The sequence below is a fragment of the Marmota monax genome, unplaced genomic scaffold (genome assembly GCF_021218885.2).
Source record: "Marmota monax isolate L192 unplaced genomic scaffold, Marmota_monax_Labrador192_F-V1.1 WCK01_AAM20220418_F8-fsc00138, whole genome shotgun sequence".
Classification (NCBI taxonomy): domain Eukaryota; kingdom Metazoa; phylum Chordata; class Mammalia; order Rodentia; family Sciuridae; genus Marmota; species Marmota monax.
Window position 1 is genome coordinate 569,109 of NW_026692763.1, and position 17,079 is coordinate 586,187.

Below are 17,079 nucleotides of genomic sequence, written 5' to 3' on the forward strand. Positions count from 1 at the left end.
TGGCCTAGCATTTTGTGGAAAATTATGAATTCTTTCTTTTTATGGTGAAATAAGAACTCTTTTTGGGAGGAGGGGGATTCTAGGAATTGAGCTCAGGGGTGCTTTATCACTGAGCTACATCCCCAGCCCTTTTCATTTTTTATTTTGAGACAGGGTCTTGCTAGGTTTCTAAGGGTCTCACTAAATTGCTGAGGCTGGCCTCAAACTTGATCCTCCTGACTCAGCCTCCTTAGTTGCTGGTATTACAGGCAAGCACTACCATACCCCACAATAAGAACTCTTATTGAAACAAAAATTAAAAGTTCATAGTAAGTTTCCCAAGCAACCACTTGCTGAATTCATTCCCTTTACTTTGTAGAGGTGGCTGCTGGGGACAGGAGGTGCAGGCATATGTAGCAGGGAGAGCTGTGAAAAACTGCTAGTACCTACATAGCACCCATTCATCCCGATTTTATAACAGTGATGCCAAAAATGTCCAGGGCGGGTTCACACTAGAAGAAATACAGAATTTTGTTCTATATGTGTAATATGAATTGTAATGTATTCCGCTGTCATTTATTTTTTAAAAAAATCAATAAAAAATACAGAATTTTTTGTTATATTGGAGAAAAAATTCATACCAGCTGAAATAGGAATGAAATGTCAACTTCAATCTTGTGCTTTTTTTTCCTTCTATAAGGCATATAAATACAGTTCTTTATACATATTAGAGTACCGTGTGATTTTTCTGAATATTTTTTAAATATATTTTTTTTAATTGTCAATGGATCTTTTTGTTTTATTTACTTATATGTGGTGCTGAGGATTGAACCCAGGGTATCACACATGCCAGGCAAGCACTCTACCACTGAGCCACAAGTCTAGCACTGATCTGAATATTTTTAAAGTTTTGAAATATATGACTAACCTTGGCATGCCTATAATCCCAGGCTGAGGCAGGAGGATCCAAGTTCGAAGCCAGTGTTAGCAAAAAGTGAGGCACTAAGCTACTCAGTGAGACCCTGTCTCTAACTAAAATACAAAATAGGGCTGGGGATGTGGCTCAGTGGTTGAGTGTCCCTGGGTTCAATTACCTTCCCATAAAAAAAGAAGAAGAAGAAGACATATATGAACAATTCTCAGAATGTTGTGCCTACAGACAGCTTCAATACTGTCAGCAAATAGGAGGACAGAATAACAGTGTTAAAAACAAAGTTCACACTGATGTTACTTCATATGTACTACCAAATCTATATTGTTACTACTTTAGTTAATTATTTTATTTTATTTTTTAAACATTTTTTTTTTAGTTATGGTGGACACACTACCTTTATTTTGTTTTTATGTGGTGCTGAGGATCGAACCCAGTGCCTCACACATGTAAGGTGAGCCTTCTACCACCAAGCCACAACCCAGCCCCAACTTAGCTAGTAATTTTATGACACATATAAATCATATTCAACTCTCCATGCTTAATAAGGTAGAGTATGCCCTTAAATAATGAACATAGATCATCACTGAGGATCTTTAAGGCTAGCATCAGATCTAGAATACCATTACAGAAAACAGACAATCTAAAAAATTACTGCTCTGGGTCCATCAGATTCACTAAGCTAGTGCCCACAAGCTTGTGAATACACAGAGTCCATTTGCCAACCTCACTGACAGGATGTGGAGGAGGGGGCACCTTGTTCTGAGACTGCTTCCCTAGTTTACACCACCATTTTACTAAGGTTTAACTTGATTTAACAGTTTTTTAACTCTGGACACATTTAATGAGAGATAATCATTGTTACAAATATGAATCTGTTGATGAACTGATAATACTTTTATCATATAGCTCAATCAGTTACTTATTGTGTTAATTAAAGCAGAGAGATTTATTCATGTTACTTGTAAAAATATTCCCATAGTAATTTGATGAATCAGCAAGTGAATTTTGAATAGGTATCTATCAAAAGTAGAACAATTCTGGTCAGGTGCAGTGTAATCCCAGTAGCTTGGGAGGCTGAGACAGGAAGATCGTGAGTTCAAAGCCAGTCTCAGCAAAAAGTGAGGTGCTAAGTAACTCAGTGAGACCCTGCCTCTAAATAAAATACAAAATAGGGCTGGGAATGTGGTTCAGTGGTCAAGTGCCCCTGAGTTCAATGCTCAGTCTCAAAAAAAAAAAAAAAAAAAAAAAAAGTAGAACAATTCTTTGTTGCAATTTTTAGGATTCTATTGTTGGAAGATATTTCTAGGATTAAGTTGTAATAATATATAAAATGATTAGCAACTTAAATGAAACCATATCTCAGTTAATTCATCACCTATAAGTGGTAAATGTTTAATTTTTGTGTTATTTAGTATGTTATATAAGTAGAATGGTTTAGCTTGAGAAGACAATGATATTTTGTTGAATACAGATTTAAAGAGTGAGCATTTATGTTATTGAAAAGGAATCATGTCAATTTAATGTACATTCCACACCTCTTTTTCCTGAAGTGTACTGACCTGAATTAAGAAAGCATCCATAAGTTTGATATAAATTATTTGAACCATAAATCTCAAAGTACGTACTCAGTAAATACTAGGATCCTCCTATCTTTGTCTTCTGTCATCTAATAAAAATCAGTATAGTGGGGCTGAGGCTCAGCAGCAGCGGACTTGCCTGGCATGTGTGAGGCACTGGGTTTGATTCTCAGCACCTCATATAAATAAATAAAATAAAGGACTATCAACAACTAAAATTTTTTTTTCAAAAAATCAAGATAGTGATATTTTCCTGTAAGATCAAACAGGTGTAAGACAATCTTTAAGAGATCAACACCTGGAGAATATTGATTCTGTGATGGGATGTTCATAATTTCCTTTTCTCCTTGTCTTACAAATTTAGCCATTTAAATTGGGGGTGGGAGGTGGGTACCAGCCATTTGAGCCATATGTGAGCCTTTTTTAAAAAAAAATTATTTTTATAGTTGTCAATAGACCTTTATTTTACTTATTTATATGTGATGGTGAGAATCAAACCCAGTGCCTCACACATGCCAGGCAAGTGCTTAACCACTGAGCCACTTCCCCAGCCCTATTTTGTGTTTTATTTAGAGACAGGGTCTCACTGAGTAGCTGAGTGCCTCGCTTTTGCTGAGGCTGGCTTTGAACTCCTTAAGTTTGAACTACTAAGTTTCAAAAATATTCAACTTAAACTTCCTTTTCCCTTTATTTGCTTTTTTAAGGTCCAGGACATCCCACCCCCGCCCCTCCCTTGTCAACAGTGCAGGGTCTGGGCCTCAGCTGACATGCTCATATCCACCTTCCAGATCCATGGCCCCACCCCCCATCGACCTCACGACTTCCAGCTCCTGTTGCTCAGGCGCTTAGAGGAACCAGCCACCGACCAACAACAGCGGGGCAGCTGGGCGGCTGCCCAGCTGGTTTGAACAGGCCAGCGAAGTCGCGGGAGATGGGCAGGGTCTTAGAGCACTCCAGAGCTGGTCCTCCGGGAAGCCCTGGTTCAAGGGGTCTCAGCGCAGGAGCAGGGCCACCACTGCTTCCAGCCTCTTGTATCCCTGCTGACCTCCCCCGACTGCGGAGCTACCCTCCTCCCAACAGCGCTGTTGGGGGCCACCTTGGATTGCCACTGTCCCGCTGGTCTGCAGCGACAGCCCTCTGTGTGGGCTCCTCTGCACGCTCTAGCATGGAGCATAATGGGGAGCGTCTGGAAAGAAAGGCTCCAGCCTGGCAAGGGGAGCAGGCTGGCCCTGGCCGGAGTCTTCTGCGAGGCAGCATCCTGCACTGCCAGTGCCCGGCTCTGCTGCCCCCCACCTCATCACTGCAGTGACCGGCTCCTGGAGCCCCAGAGCCACCTCCCCAGTGCAAGGCCCCTTCTGGGAGCCTGACAGAGCTGGGTCCCCAGCCCACTCCAGGGTCCCCAGCCAAGGCGACCTTGGTTGGGAGCAAGTGGGCTGTTTCCACTACTGCCACTGTTGTTCCTCAGGTTCAGCATAGACAGAAAGTTCCTACTGTTTGTATCCCCTCTCTTTCAGGTTCCAATTCATGGCCAGCTTTGGCCAAAGCAAGAGACTGGATTTTGGAAGGTGGATATGAGCATGTCAGCCGAGGCCCAGACCCTGCACTGTTGACAAGGTGATACCCTCCAGAGCTACAACCTCCCACACCCTGCTATCCTAACTGGTGGGTCAAGGAGTGTACCCCAGGGGTGTGCATCCAATGCCAGGCCAATTGCTAGATGGTGAGGTGACAGATGTCTGGGGAATATCTGAGGGTTGTTTGGCCACAGATCCAGGGTGGTGGTCAAAGTCTCAGAGGGACATGGATCATCTTCGAAGAGGGCCCTTGGGGAAAGCACAGGAGAGGGTGCACTAGTTTCCCCCCATGCCCCCCACTTGCTGTCAGGCTTCTGTGGCTAGGCAGAAGAGGTTGGCCTGGCTGGTGTCCCCCTGGGGACAGCCAGGTCCAGGGCACAGACAAGAGTAGTAAGTGCATTCCCAGCCCCAGCCCTTTGGCTTCCAGAGGATGCTGACTTGTGGAAGGCAGGCATTGCAGCCAGCCTGAGCCAGGGACGAGTGAATGAGCTGTGAACTGAGCGACTTCTGGCTAGGGGTCTGTCTGAACCTCCAGGTGCCCTCCTATAACTTCACTTTCCACTTAAGATGTTTCCTCAACCTGTCCCAGAGGACTGATAATAGTAGGTTTGTTTTCCAAATAAGGCTAGATAAACCCACTAAACTCTCATTAGCCCACATGGGCTGGATCCCCTTCCCCAGCTGGCTGGCCTGATCATGGCTCCTCCAAAAGGCAGTGCCCCTTTGGCAATGTATATCCACTTATAGGAGTATTCCTTGAGCCTCAGGATGAGGCTGCCTCAACCATTGTTTCCAGAGAGTTCTTTCTCCCTTGCACCCAGACCTCCCTCCCTACAGCAGTTATACTTTGCTTGTTGCTGAAGGTCAGCTAGGTACCAGGCTGTCTTTTTTCTCACCTGGTCTGCCCCCTAGTCCCATAATCACCTTCCTTTCACACAGCCCATTGCCCAAGACCTGAGCACCACATGAGGCTGTAGAGGCCAGTGCTGTGGGGGTGGGTGGAGCCTTCAGCCAAGAGGGTGGCTTTCTTCTAAGAGGCTGAAGAGTGATAAGATCACATGCATTTTTTCTTTCTAGATCCTTTGATAGTGGAGTCAGAATTCCTTTGTCAACTTTCAGTTTGGAGTAGAAACCCACCTATAAGCTTGTAGTTCTGGGGCTGGAGAGGAGAAAACGGATTTGAGCACATTGCTAGAGTAGAGGTAATTGCTCATCAGAGGTACAAAGACTGCAGGGAAGGCTGAAGACTCCAAACTTTGAAGACCTTCCTGGAACAATTGGTGAGAGGTACTGAGAGGAGAGGCAGAGCTCCTAGGGCCTGGCAGTTTATGACCCATCTCTGCTCAGCAGCTGGGGATCCAAAGCCACATCCTCATGCCCATGCTGGCAGTTGAAGGGGTGGCTGGAGCCCAGAAGGTCAGAGTGGTTCAGGCCCTGGTTAGACAGTTTCAAGAGTCAGAGGGGAATCGCAGGCTTGTTGGTCACTCACTGGTATTAGAGACTGGAATCTAAGTCATTCTCTGTCATGAGTGTGGATAAGGGCAGAAATACAATCTGATACAAATAGTTACTTTATGTTCTGGCTAGAATGACCTATTTTGAGCATCACAGCTGTTTTCTGAGTTGAACAAGACCAAGAGGAATAGAAGAGAAACTCACACTGAAAGGCTTTGTAAGTTGCCCAATTCCCACATCTCAGGAGTGGCCAAGCCCAGGTTAAATTGAATTCAGGTTAATCTGGCTGCACAACAGGGCCTCAACCCATGGCCTCATTCCTCACATGCTCAGCACAGGGAGCTGATGTCAGTGGCAAGAGGAACAACTGCTCTAGGGTCAGGCCAGGTGACCACTATGTGCTTTCCTCAGTAGAATTTTTTTTTCTTTTTTTTGTGATGCTGAGGATCAAATCTAGAGCTTCATGCATACTAGCCAAATGCTCTGCCATTGAGCCACTAACCAAGCCCCTTAGTGACTTTGAACTTACACAATAACTGATGTAGACGTTTCCATTTTAGTGAAGAATTTTTCCATCCACCATCTTCCACAAGTTTCACAAGGACCTTAAGTCAATGAATATAATGAGTGACAAAATAGAAGCTCAGAGAGGTGATGGGATCTGGTGATGGCCTCACAATTAGTAACCAGCAAACCAGGACTAGATCATGGTGTTTGAATGTGAGCCCCAAGCTTCTTGTTTATGAGATTGTCCTCATTACTTCTTGATAAGGGAGCTGATAAAAATCAGTGGGAAGGAAGATGGAAGTAGGAAGCAGAGGTTCTGCCCAGTTTCTATACCCGAGGTTCCCTGCGAGTTTTGCTTTCTGTGTCCTTCCTTCCATGGGTCATATCCTGCCAGCCAGAAGGGGAATCCAGCATCTTGTCCCTCCATCTTTGACTGATAATAACACAACAGGAAGTTGTTTAAAATTAAATTTTAGTAAAAAATTTACAATTTTTATTTGTTTATTCATTAGTGTTGGGGATCATGCTGTGCATAAGCTGTCCAGTGGGCTACTCTTCCAGCTCCTTCTCAGTTTTAAAATGTTTTCCCATTTCCAGAGGTTAGCCAAGATGAACTCAATGAAATCAATCAGTTTGTGGGACTCATGGAAAAATTGTTTGCTGAAGACAATACGTACGATTTTCTTTATCATTGCCAATTTCCATCGTAAGAAGGATTGAGTTGATTTTTTTTTTTTTTAGAGAGAGAATTTTTTAATATTTATGTTTTAGTTTTCGGCGGACACAACATCTTTGTATGTGGTGCTGAGGATCGAACCCGGACCGTACGTATGCCAGGCAAGCCCACTACCGCTTGAGCCACATCCCCAGCCCGAGTTGATATTTCTATTACTGGCAGTGTGAACACAGAGGAAGCCATCCTAGGTGTTATTCTTGAGGCAGAATGGGTTTCTACTCATGATACTTTGCTTCAGGGATCATTCCAATTGCTGTTTAATGACAAGACATCTAGTTCAGCTGGGTGCGGTGTCCTGTAATCCCAGCAACTCAGGAGACTGAGGATCACAAGCTTGAGGCCAATCTAAGCAACTTAGTGAGCTCCTGTCTTTATCTTAAAATAAAAAGTAATTTAAAAGGGGGGTCTGGAGATATGGCTCAATGGCAAAGTACCCCTGGATTCAATCCCCAGTGCCAAAAAAAAAAAAAACAAAACTTCTAGTTCAGTGCTTGTGCATGCCCCCATGGTGAATGTACACTTGTAAACATTTCCAAACTGTTGCAGACTCAACACTTAGGTAATATACAGTAAAAGTGAATTATTAGATAAGTGAGATGAAAGAAACCAAGCACATTTACAATCCAAGATTGTGAGTCATATGCTGGTTGGTATGGCCATGGGAGATGCTGTAGATGTTTCCAGAGGGTGAGTTTTGATCTCTGTACTGATTGTTTATGAACCAGTCATGGTTGTGGACCAGCAGCACCTCAGCCCACAGGTAGAGGAGCAATCCTCTTGCTCTAGAACTCCTTCTTCAAGCTGTCAACCAGGCCTTAGAGTTGATGCCCCTCCTGAGTGGTTCCTGGACAGATCCCTGATGCAAAATTACATGACAGCAGCACTTCCCTAATTCTGGGGGGGGGGTCCCAAAAAACTTCTGTCTGTTTATGTGGGTGTCATCTACCATTATTGGCCCATTAGGAATCAAAACTGAGACATTTAATAAAAAACATGTTTACTTATGTCTTCATTTTTAAAATAATATAAAACTGTCACATGTTTATATAAACAATATTTTAAGTGAAAAGTATTCTGAAAATATTTGGAAACAAAAAAGAAAGAATGGAGTGACATCATTTTACAGTTTTGCAAATCTTTTAATATTTGGCTTATTAGAAGACAGCTGGATTCTTCTACTTGTTTCTGTATTTAATGTTTATATTTAATTTATATCATGTAATCTCCAGAAAAGTCACTCTACACTATTGAGAAAAGTAGAATTAAAAAGTCAAAGGGCTGAGGTTGTGGCTTAGCAGTAGAGCGCTCACCTCGCACATGTGAGGCCATGGGTTTGATCCTCAGCACTACATAAAAAATTAAGTAAATAAAATAAAGGTATTGTGTCCAACTAGAGCTAAAAAAATTAAAAATAAAAAAAGTCAAATAAACTGGACATGGTGGTGCTCGCCTGTAATCCTAGTGTCTCAGGAGGCTGAGCCAGGAGGATCATGAGTTCAAAGCCAGCCTCAGCAAAAGCAAGGCTCTAAGCAACTCAGTGAGATCTGTCTCTAAATTAAATACAAAATAGGACTGGGGATGTGGCTCAGTGGTTGAGTGCCTCCGAATTCAAACCCACTACCAAAAAAAAAAAAAAAGTCAAATAGTATAATACTATTACAATAAATTGCTTCGATCCTGTGGTCCTACACAGGACTCTGGCACCTCAGAACCATTTTAAAAGCCATTGCTCTCACTAATGTTTAATAGTATGTACTAGTTTAGTTGTTTGTTTTTTGAACCCAGAGCCTCAGATTTACCACTGAGCTACACCCCCATTCCTATTGCTGGGTTTGTTTGTTTTGGGTACTGGGGATTGAACCCGGAGGGCTTAACCACTGAGTCATATCCCCACTTTTATTTTTCATTTTGAGTTAGGGTCTTGCTAAGTTGATGAGGGCCTTGTTAAGTTGCTGAGGCTGGCTTTAAATTTGGGATTCTCCTGCCTCAGCTTCCCGAGCTGCTGGGATTCTGGGGGTATACCACGGCACCTAGCCCTGTTGCCAGTTTTTGAAGTTGTTTAGTTGCTTCTCAGTAGTTTGTTACCAGAAGTTGAGAGTCACTGTGGAGTGTCATGATTTCTCTGTATACAGTAGTATAATACAATGAGGTAGAGACAGTGCTTAGGGCAGGTTTATTGCAAGGTAAGGGAGAGGCAAGAGAAAGTGAGATTCACTCTGGAGACAAAGAGAAAGGCAGACTGGCTAGGGACCAAAACACCTGGAAATTATTAAGCTTTCACCTTTTGTTAGGATAAGGGACAGGAAGTTGCAGAGGCATGAAACCTTGGCCAAGGGTCTTTGGGCTCAACATTTTGGTTAACTGTTGTCCATTCAGGAGAGGTCCTCTACCTGCACTGTGTGAAAATTGAGGGTATGCACTGTGTACTTGGGTCACTTCACCCTTTCTGACCTAGTGCTACTGGTGGAATGTCATGTAACAGTCAGCTAACACTGGAAGCAGATTGTGGACACATGTGTGATCTTGGGAACATGATGTGTGCCATAAATCTGAGAGACAGTGCTGTACCTCTTTCTGGAATGTGGCTGAAGACGAGCAGCTGTGGGTCAATGACCAATCATCTACTCCTCTCTCTGGCCCTTTTCCTTCTCTCATTTCTTCTCATCGCTAGCTAACTACCTCCACTAACACACACATACACACACACATACACACACACACACACGTTGGGGATTAGAACCCAGGGCCTTGTGTATGCAAGGCAAACACTCTTACCAACTGAGCTATATCCCCAGCCCCCACACGTATCTTTTGTTATTCAGAGATGTCTTTGTTTTGCTTTATCCTATTTAGAACCATTTCTTAGTTCTAGTCCCTTGTTCTTTTGTTTCAATTTATATGATTTTTTCCCCCAAAGCCTTATTGAGGTATAATTGATTTTTGATAAATTGCACACATTTAAGTTGTTATCCTGAGGAACCATCAACATAACCAAGGTAATGAATGTGCCCATCACCCCTTAGAGGTTTCCTCCTCTTTTCATTGCCTCCCTGTCCCCAGGCAACTGCTGATCTGCTTTCTCTCACTCATAGTTTGTATTTTCTGAAATTTTTTTCTCTTGGTACTGGGAATTGAACCCAGGGGTGCTTTACCATGGAGCTACATTCTTGGTGCTTTTTAAATAAATTGCAATAGGATCTCAGTAAGTTGCTTAAGACTTCATTAATTTGCTGAGCCTGGCCATGAATTTGCAATCCTCCTGCCTCAGCCTCCTGAATCACTAGGATTGCAGGTGTGCATCAGATTTTATTTAAATAGAGTCATACATTAATGTATATTTTTGCTCAGCTTCCTTTGGCATATTTTTAGTTTCCTCCATGTGGCATTATCAGTAGTTTCTTCTTTCTAGTGCTAAATATTTCTTTGTATGGATATTTAAAAAAATTTGTATATCTATTTACCTATTTGTATATCTATTTACCTATCTATTTATGTGGTACGTATGCATATTTTAGCCATCATCACAGTTGCCAAGAACATACTGTATGAGTCTTCCAGCAGACACCTGTGGTTCTCCTGAGTGATGTCTATGAATGGAACATGTGGATCCTGCAAAACTGCTGAGCTGTTTGCCCAAGTGGTCACTACTTTACATTCTTACCACAGGATAGAAAGTTCCAGCTGTTTCCATTTTCACCAGCACTCACACATGGTCAGTACTTTTAAAATATCATTTAATATACCTTTATTACTGGAGTCCTATGCCATAGGCCTAACTCCAGGGATCTGAACAAACCAGGTCTGGCCATTCAAGCACCAAACAGAAAAGATAATGGTGAAAGCAGAAAAAGAACTTTAATTAATATGGCCATACTGGGAATGCAAAGTGAGATCCATCCTGTCCTATCTGCTGATTCTAGATGCTGAACATGATGTCAGGTTTCAGAGAATTAGGGGACCAGGGGACTGGGGGTGTGGTGGTGGGGGTCAGAGGGCACTCAGAGGTGGAGAGATTTTTAGTCCTGGGCGCATTACTGCCTGCCCGTACCTTAGCCCACCCCCTGCCTTTGCTCACACAGGCTAGCTACACCAGAGAACAGAAAAGGAAAAGTTTATTGAAAACTATATACAATTGGTCCAGCTCCTACCACAGGCTGCAATCTGGGCCAGTCCCTCCCATAGTTTAGGCAGTGTCTTGGCCCCTGATGGAAGAGGCTGGGACTGGGGCTAGGGCCCAGACCCACTGTGGATCATCGAGAATTTACAATTCAAAATGGCCTGCAAGTGGCAAGTAGGGAATAGAGAATAGATCCTTTCCCTGACCTAGTCGCAGCCTGGAGCAGGGGACACTATTCTGAAACTTGGGCCCAAGAGGGCGGAGCTAGACTGTCTGGGAGTCTTGGCTGCTCCTCTTGTAGGAGGCCCTTCTGGACATGGAGGTAAAACAGCCCCACCACTACCCCTCCCCATGTGCCAGAACCCATGGGCTTCAGGGTCTTGGCCTGGGGACACCAGTGACCCTTTCTCTCAACACTGACTTGGGGTCGAGGGTTCCTCCTGGAGCACTCCCCATGCAGAGGACCTAGAGTTGAGAGGTGATGCTGGAGAGTCACAGCTCAGGGCCTCCTGGACTAGGGGGTAGTTTGGGGGGTCAGGGTGTCCCACTGTAGGAATAGTCTGCTTTATTGTGCATCACCAGCCGGTCATCCACGAAGTAGAAGCTGTCAGACTGTGTCTCATATGGGTGACGGATCATCTCGCTGACTGCAAGAGAGGCCCAGCCAAGGCAAAAGATCAGGAACCTGAGCCACACCACTACAGGGGCTTCAGGACTGGGACACAGGGATAGCTGAACCACCTCAGGGAGTTCCTCAATCTCTTTGAGCCTGTTTCCCTACAGGTGACATGGGAATAATGCCAGACACAAAAGTGACCCAGGATGGGAGAAAAGGGAGTCAGGTCCATAAGCACCCCTCCCTCTCCATCTTAGTCCCCATACATCCCCCACTCTCCCAGCTCCCACCCCTCTGCCCACGCACTCAGCTCCTCAGAGAGAGGGGGGAAGTCGTAGATGTGCTCGCATGTGTTCTTGCTGCTGGGAATGCAGAAGCCAAAATGGAAGTCAAAGCTTTTGAGTAGCTGGTTGCGGAAGTAGTGCCTCTCAATCATTCGGAAGTTGTTGACTGGCTTGTCTCCCACTGTGAACTCAACCCTGCGCAAGGGAAGGGGGCAGGGCTGAGTCTGGCCTTGGCGACAGCCAGCCAGCTTGACAGACTCTGGACAGAGCACCCCTGAGGGAGCTCAGTTAGAACTCAGGAAGGGCTGTTCCCCCTTGCTCCCTCACCCCCAGCCCTCACCAGCCCAGTGACTCACGTGGCTCCCACCTGCCTCAGGCGGAGGAAGGCAGGCGTGAACTGGTAGCGGACAAAGCGTCCGGCATTGGGATCCAGGTCTCGCCGATTGATGGGCAACCGCTCTGCAAAGTAGGCCAGTTAGCCTCAGTGGGGTCCTTACCCACCTAAGGTTCCACCCCTGGTCCCTGTCTATCTAGATTTTAAACAACTACCCAGGAGAATCTGTTACATATTTAGGGCTCAGAACTTTGCCCAAATGGTGGCACCTAGTGGTTCTAAGTCAGGAAGTCACCAATTTCCATGGAGGTTCCCAGAGGCACAGGATGCACACAGGCAGGGGACCTCTGGGACTGTAGTTCCTAGGGAGACCTGCAGAGGGCAGGCTGGCAGGAACTAAAGGGGCAGGACTGTTTCTCAGATGTCCACCCCTAGAAACAGATGGAAGGGAAAATAAGAGGCCTCACTGCCTGAATCCTCCTGAAAATGCTGGGGTCTGAACCCTAGCTCTGCTCTGACTCCTCTGTGGTCCTAAAGTCCCCGGATGGCCCACTCTTAACATTTTCCCTCCTCCTCTTTGTCAGTAGCCCACCCAACCCGCTCACCTGAGGCGGGAGGTTTCTTGATTTCAAAGAGGACAGTGCCTGAGTCCATGTCCCGGATCTTGAACCTGACAAAGTCGATCTTGTAGATATTCTCCTCAGGGGAACACAGGTAGTCTAGAAGAGACAGGCAGCTGAGCAAGGAAGGGACCCAAAAGGCTCTGCTGCCAGTTGAGCTTTTGTGGGATCCTGCACTTCCTACTGCCTTCTCTGATCCCTATGGTTACTGCACTCCAGAGGAGTGAATTAAAACCCTGCTCTAGAGGAGCCCCCACAGCATAGAGGATGTAATTCTGCCCTGGGGATTTAATGGTGGATGAAAACCCCCTTGAGGGTAGCCTCTGGGAGACAGGCAAGGGCAGAGCAGAGAAGAGTGGAGGACAAGATCATCTCCCTCCATACTTTGCTTCCCACTCTGGAGTTTAGGATCCTTATTCCAGCCTCTGCTCTGCCAGGCTGGCTGCTTTTGGGCCACATAGGTCTCCAGGTTGGTAGAATCCTCCAGCATACACGCCTGCCTTTGGAAACCTCACTTCAAAGGAGATGACACAGCTCTGCCTTGGGAGAGCACAGTCCTTCCCTGGAAGGTGCTCCCACTCTCACTCTGTGCCTGCCCTTGGCACAAAATCTAGGAGTGTCAGACAAGGCTGATCTTGAGGTGACTTCCTTGGAGATGGGTATAGCTGGGGCAGGTATACAACCCCTTCCCTGTTTCTCCTCATCCCCAACCCTCACCTCATCCTATAAGCAGCTTATGTAAGCCCAGCTCCCTTAAGCAGCTTAGCCAAAGCTCTGCTGACTCCAGTCCTGAGCCTAGGATATTTGGGGGAAGGGGCCAAACTTTCCTCCCATCCTCTGTTGATTTCCAAATGGAAGGAAGTCTTTAGCAAACAGAAGGACCCCCATAAAAGTCATCTATCTAGCCTTGGCCCTGAGCCACCCCCACAGAGAAAGTACTCTCTGGCTCCCAGAAAATAGAGGCTAAGCCAGGAAGAGGGTGGGGCAGGTGTATCAGGGATGTGCAAGGGAGACAGGGGAGTCTCCTCAGGCCCAGAAGGGAAATCAGGGACAGTGGTAGGCCCTGCCTAAGGAAGCTCAGGAATCTACAGGGCCTGATCTAATCCTCATTGTCCTTGCAGGATACACAAGTGCTTAGGGAGGCCCTGGAAATAAATAGGAAGGGGCAGAGAGGTGCAGCCTGCAGAGACCACATTCTCCCCAGGTAGCCTATAGAGGCCTAGAAGTCACCCTCCAGGATCCTAGGCCATCTCCTATTACTCTGTGGTAGGAAGTTTGTCTCTTTCCCACACCTGGGGCAGCCCCCTCCAGGCAGCTTTCTGGTTGTCCTCTGGCACCTAGGGACCCATTAGGAACTACATAAAGCTTGGAGAAGGCCCTGAGCCTTTACCTGTTACCAAATTGTGGGGGAAGGAAGGAAATGGGAAGTGGGAAGCTCCTCCTTCACCCTGTACACCCCTTATTTTCACAGAAAGTAAGCACTGGTCCAAAGAAAGGTTCAGGGCATGAGGTGAAGAAGGGAGCAGGACCCTAGATGTGGGCTCCCTGCAAGGTCCCCCTCCCCTTTTTTTTGCAGTCTGACCCCAGTCTCTTCAACTGCAAACAATCTGTCAGCTCTTCTGTCTGAGGAGAAAGTGAGGACAAGGGATGCCAATGGCTCAGAATACCACAACCACTCCCTCCCTTCTGCCGGGGAAGCTGAAGCCTGAGGCCCAGGGTTGGGCCAGAGTGAGGGCGAGAGAGACTAAGGGCTCAGAACACAACTGTCCCTTCCTCTCAGCCACAAATAGCTTCTTAAGCTGGATTCAGGGCCCAGTAATCCAGGAAAAACAAACCTCAGATCCACATGATTAGGGTCAGAAGACCCAAGCAAGGGGTGCTAGGGTGGAGAAGCTTAGCTCCCTGATCTCAGATCCTACACAGGAAAGGGCTCCAACAAAGCCCGCACCCCTACTCTTTCCCCACAGATGCCACATCTCTAAGGAGTATGAATTTCCTCCAAGTTAGGAAACACATGTTGTAACTTCACCTGGAAGCCTCCTTTGATTTCAAAGTAAACCCCTCAAATTATCCAGAACTCAGGCAGGTCAGTTTGACCTCCATCCCCGGAGCTAAACTGAATCCTAAATGCTGCTGTTGCAAATTGCAGCCCAATGACTCCAACATCAGCCTGGTCCACTGATGCCTGCTTATGCAAGGGCGCTCAGCCATTTGGGGGCCCAGCCAAGAAAAGAATGGCTGCAACCTAGCTCAGAAAAGGAAGGAGACCCCAGGGACCCAAAAGCACAGGCTCTGGCTTGCCATCATGGTCCTCTCCATTGCTTCATGTGGGAGCCCTGGGCTATATCCGCATCCCAAAGGAGAGAGGACTCAAGGGTGCTCTCACAAAGGGAGCCAGGGCAGGTTACTGGGTAAACGATGCCAAGGTGGAGGCCACGGTCTTGCTAAATATCTCCCATTCTTCAAGGCTAGTCAAGCCTCTGTCATGAGGTTTTTGAGTCTTTGTTCCCTGTCTATGGTGACCCTTGCCTCTGCCCTGAATACCCAGTTGTGCGCCTCCAGGCAGCAGTCCTGTGACAAACCCCACACCCCATAATACTGATAAAAGAACCCTATTTACAGAGCATGCATAACATGCCACTGTAGAAAATCAGAGGACTTATTTTATTTTCACAATAACCTTATGATGGAGGTGTCATCCCCATTTTACAGATGAAAATACATGATCAGAGAAATGAAGTTACATGTCCAAGGTCACACAGCCCATTATGTAGCAAAGCTGGGACTCCAACCCAGGCAGTCCAGTCCAGAAACTCACAGTGGAGACTAGGCTTCTCTTGACGACAGAGCCCCTGAAGAGGACAGGCCCCAGTCTAGATTTGAGGGTGCATTAACTCACTCCCAGGACAGAGCCCTTAACCAACACACTGAAGCTTCCTGCTCAGTTCCTTTCCAGGGTAAGGGAATGGCCCCAGACCACCTGGGGGACCCAGGGTGAGGGTATAAATGGTCAGGGAGACTTGAGGGTCTAAAGCTTCCTAATTAATTCAGTCACCACCTAGTCTCCAGGGTGGGGGCTCAGCCCCCCTCCTCATTAGTGCCCACAGGGCCCAAAATGGTTCTTAAGACTCCATATGGAAAGGGTTTGAGTTGCAGCTGCTGCCCCACCTCCACCATGGGAAAAGGGGTGGGTCCCTCAAAAAGGAAGGAGTGGGGTGGAAATAAACCTCTACAAGAAGAGGGGTGCATAGGTAGATCAAGGGAATCAAGGGAAGTGGGGCTTGGAGATCCCAGACTTGGAAGAAGACGGGAGAGTCGTTAAGAGTAGGGGACACAGGAGACTGGAAACGGGTGGGGGAGGGGCGGCGGGGGAAGGAGGGTCAGGGGGCGGGAGCCCGAGCTCCACGCGCCGCGCGGGCCCCCTCCCGCCGCCACGGGCGGCGCTCCCTCGCCGGTGCTCACCGCCGGTGATGCGCTGTAGCCCCAGCACGTCCTCCGGCGCGATGGGCTGCTTTCCGGACAGCGGCCCCGACCTGGGCCCCGGGCCTGCCTCCGGCTCCGACTCGGACCCAGATTCGGATTCCGCCTGCAGCTCCGGCGTGGGTTCCACGCTCGTGCCCGAGGCTCCTGGAGCGGGCTCCGGTCCCGTTCCATTCCCACCTCCGCCCTTCTTCACCTTCATGGCCTCGCGGGGCCGCGGCTAGCCTGCTGCCGCCGCCACTGCCTGAGCCGGCTGGAGCCTGGGGAAGGGGGAGCGTCCGCAGCCCCGCCCCCGGCCGGGCCCCAGGTGCCGTCCCGCCCCCTGCCCCGCCCCCGGGGTGGGTCCTGCTCCGACCCCGCCTTCTGCCGGGTCCACTCACGCTGAAAAGCAGCGGGCCCAGGGCCAGGGTGCAGGGCTTCCACTCTTCTTACTTCGTGGTTGGATACTCCCCGCTCCCCCCCGCCCCCCCAACGTAAGGGATCCTGCCTAACTCCTCTTACTCGCTGGATTCAAGCCTTAGGGATCCTCTTGGCCTGATGGCTTCTCTTTTAATCTCTGCTCAAGCCTCAAACTGTTCAACCTTCATTACACCCACCCCCTCTAAAATACTTAACCCCAGTCTCTGATTAGCTTTTCCCACTAATGCATTATGTGAAATTACTTTTATTTGTTCACTGACTCTTCTCCATGAAAGATCAACTGTGAAAGATCCTATCAACTTTGTTCTTTGTAATATCCCAGCACTAGCATAGTGCTCCTTGCACATTCTCTTTCTTTGACTTATTCATGAATGAATTAGTATCCCAGAGCTTTCACTAATACCAGCATTCTCTCCTAGAAACCCTACTATGTAGCAAAAGCAGAT

The 17,079-nt window shown here is 47.1% G+C and overlaps 1 protein-coding gene across 1 annotated transcript; it reads right to left on the bottom strand.

The window, feature by feature from the left end:
- Nucleotides 1–10,857: 10,857 nt before the first annotated feature.
- Nucleotides 10,858–16,481, bottom strand: Unc119 (unc-119 lipid binding chaperone). Its single transcript, XM_046446974.2, has 5 exons — nt 16,196–16,481; nt 12,719–12,832; nt 12,136–12,238; nt 11,802–11,974; nt 10,858–11,526 (listed from the first exon to the last, which is right to left on the bottom strand). The coding sequence occupies exons 1-5, from the start codon at nt 16,413–16,415 to the stop codon at nt 11,414–11,416; spliced, it is 723 nt and encodes a 240-aa protein (XP_046302930.1). The 5' UTR covers nt 16,416–16,481; the 3' UTR covers nt 10,858–11,413.
- Between the last annotated feature and the right edge of the window lie 598 nt (nt 16,482–17,079).

What these genes read in the sequence shown, in the direction of transcription:
- Unc119 (XM_046446974.2), bottom strand. Translation starts at nt 16,415, where the DNA reads ATGAAGGTGAAGAAGGGCGGAGGTGGGAATGGAACGGGACCGGAGCCC. An exon ending in GCTACAGCGCATCACCGGCG is followed by an intron (nt 12,833 to 16,195) that starts GTGAGCACCGGC and finishes TGTCTCTTCTAG; the next exon opens with ACTACCTGTGTTCCCCTGAG. An exon ending in CAAGAAACCTCCCGCCTCAG is followed by an intron (nt 12,239 to 12,718) that starts GTGAGCGGGTTG and finishes CCTACTTTGCAG; the next exon opens with AGCGGTTGCCCATCAATCGG.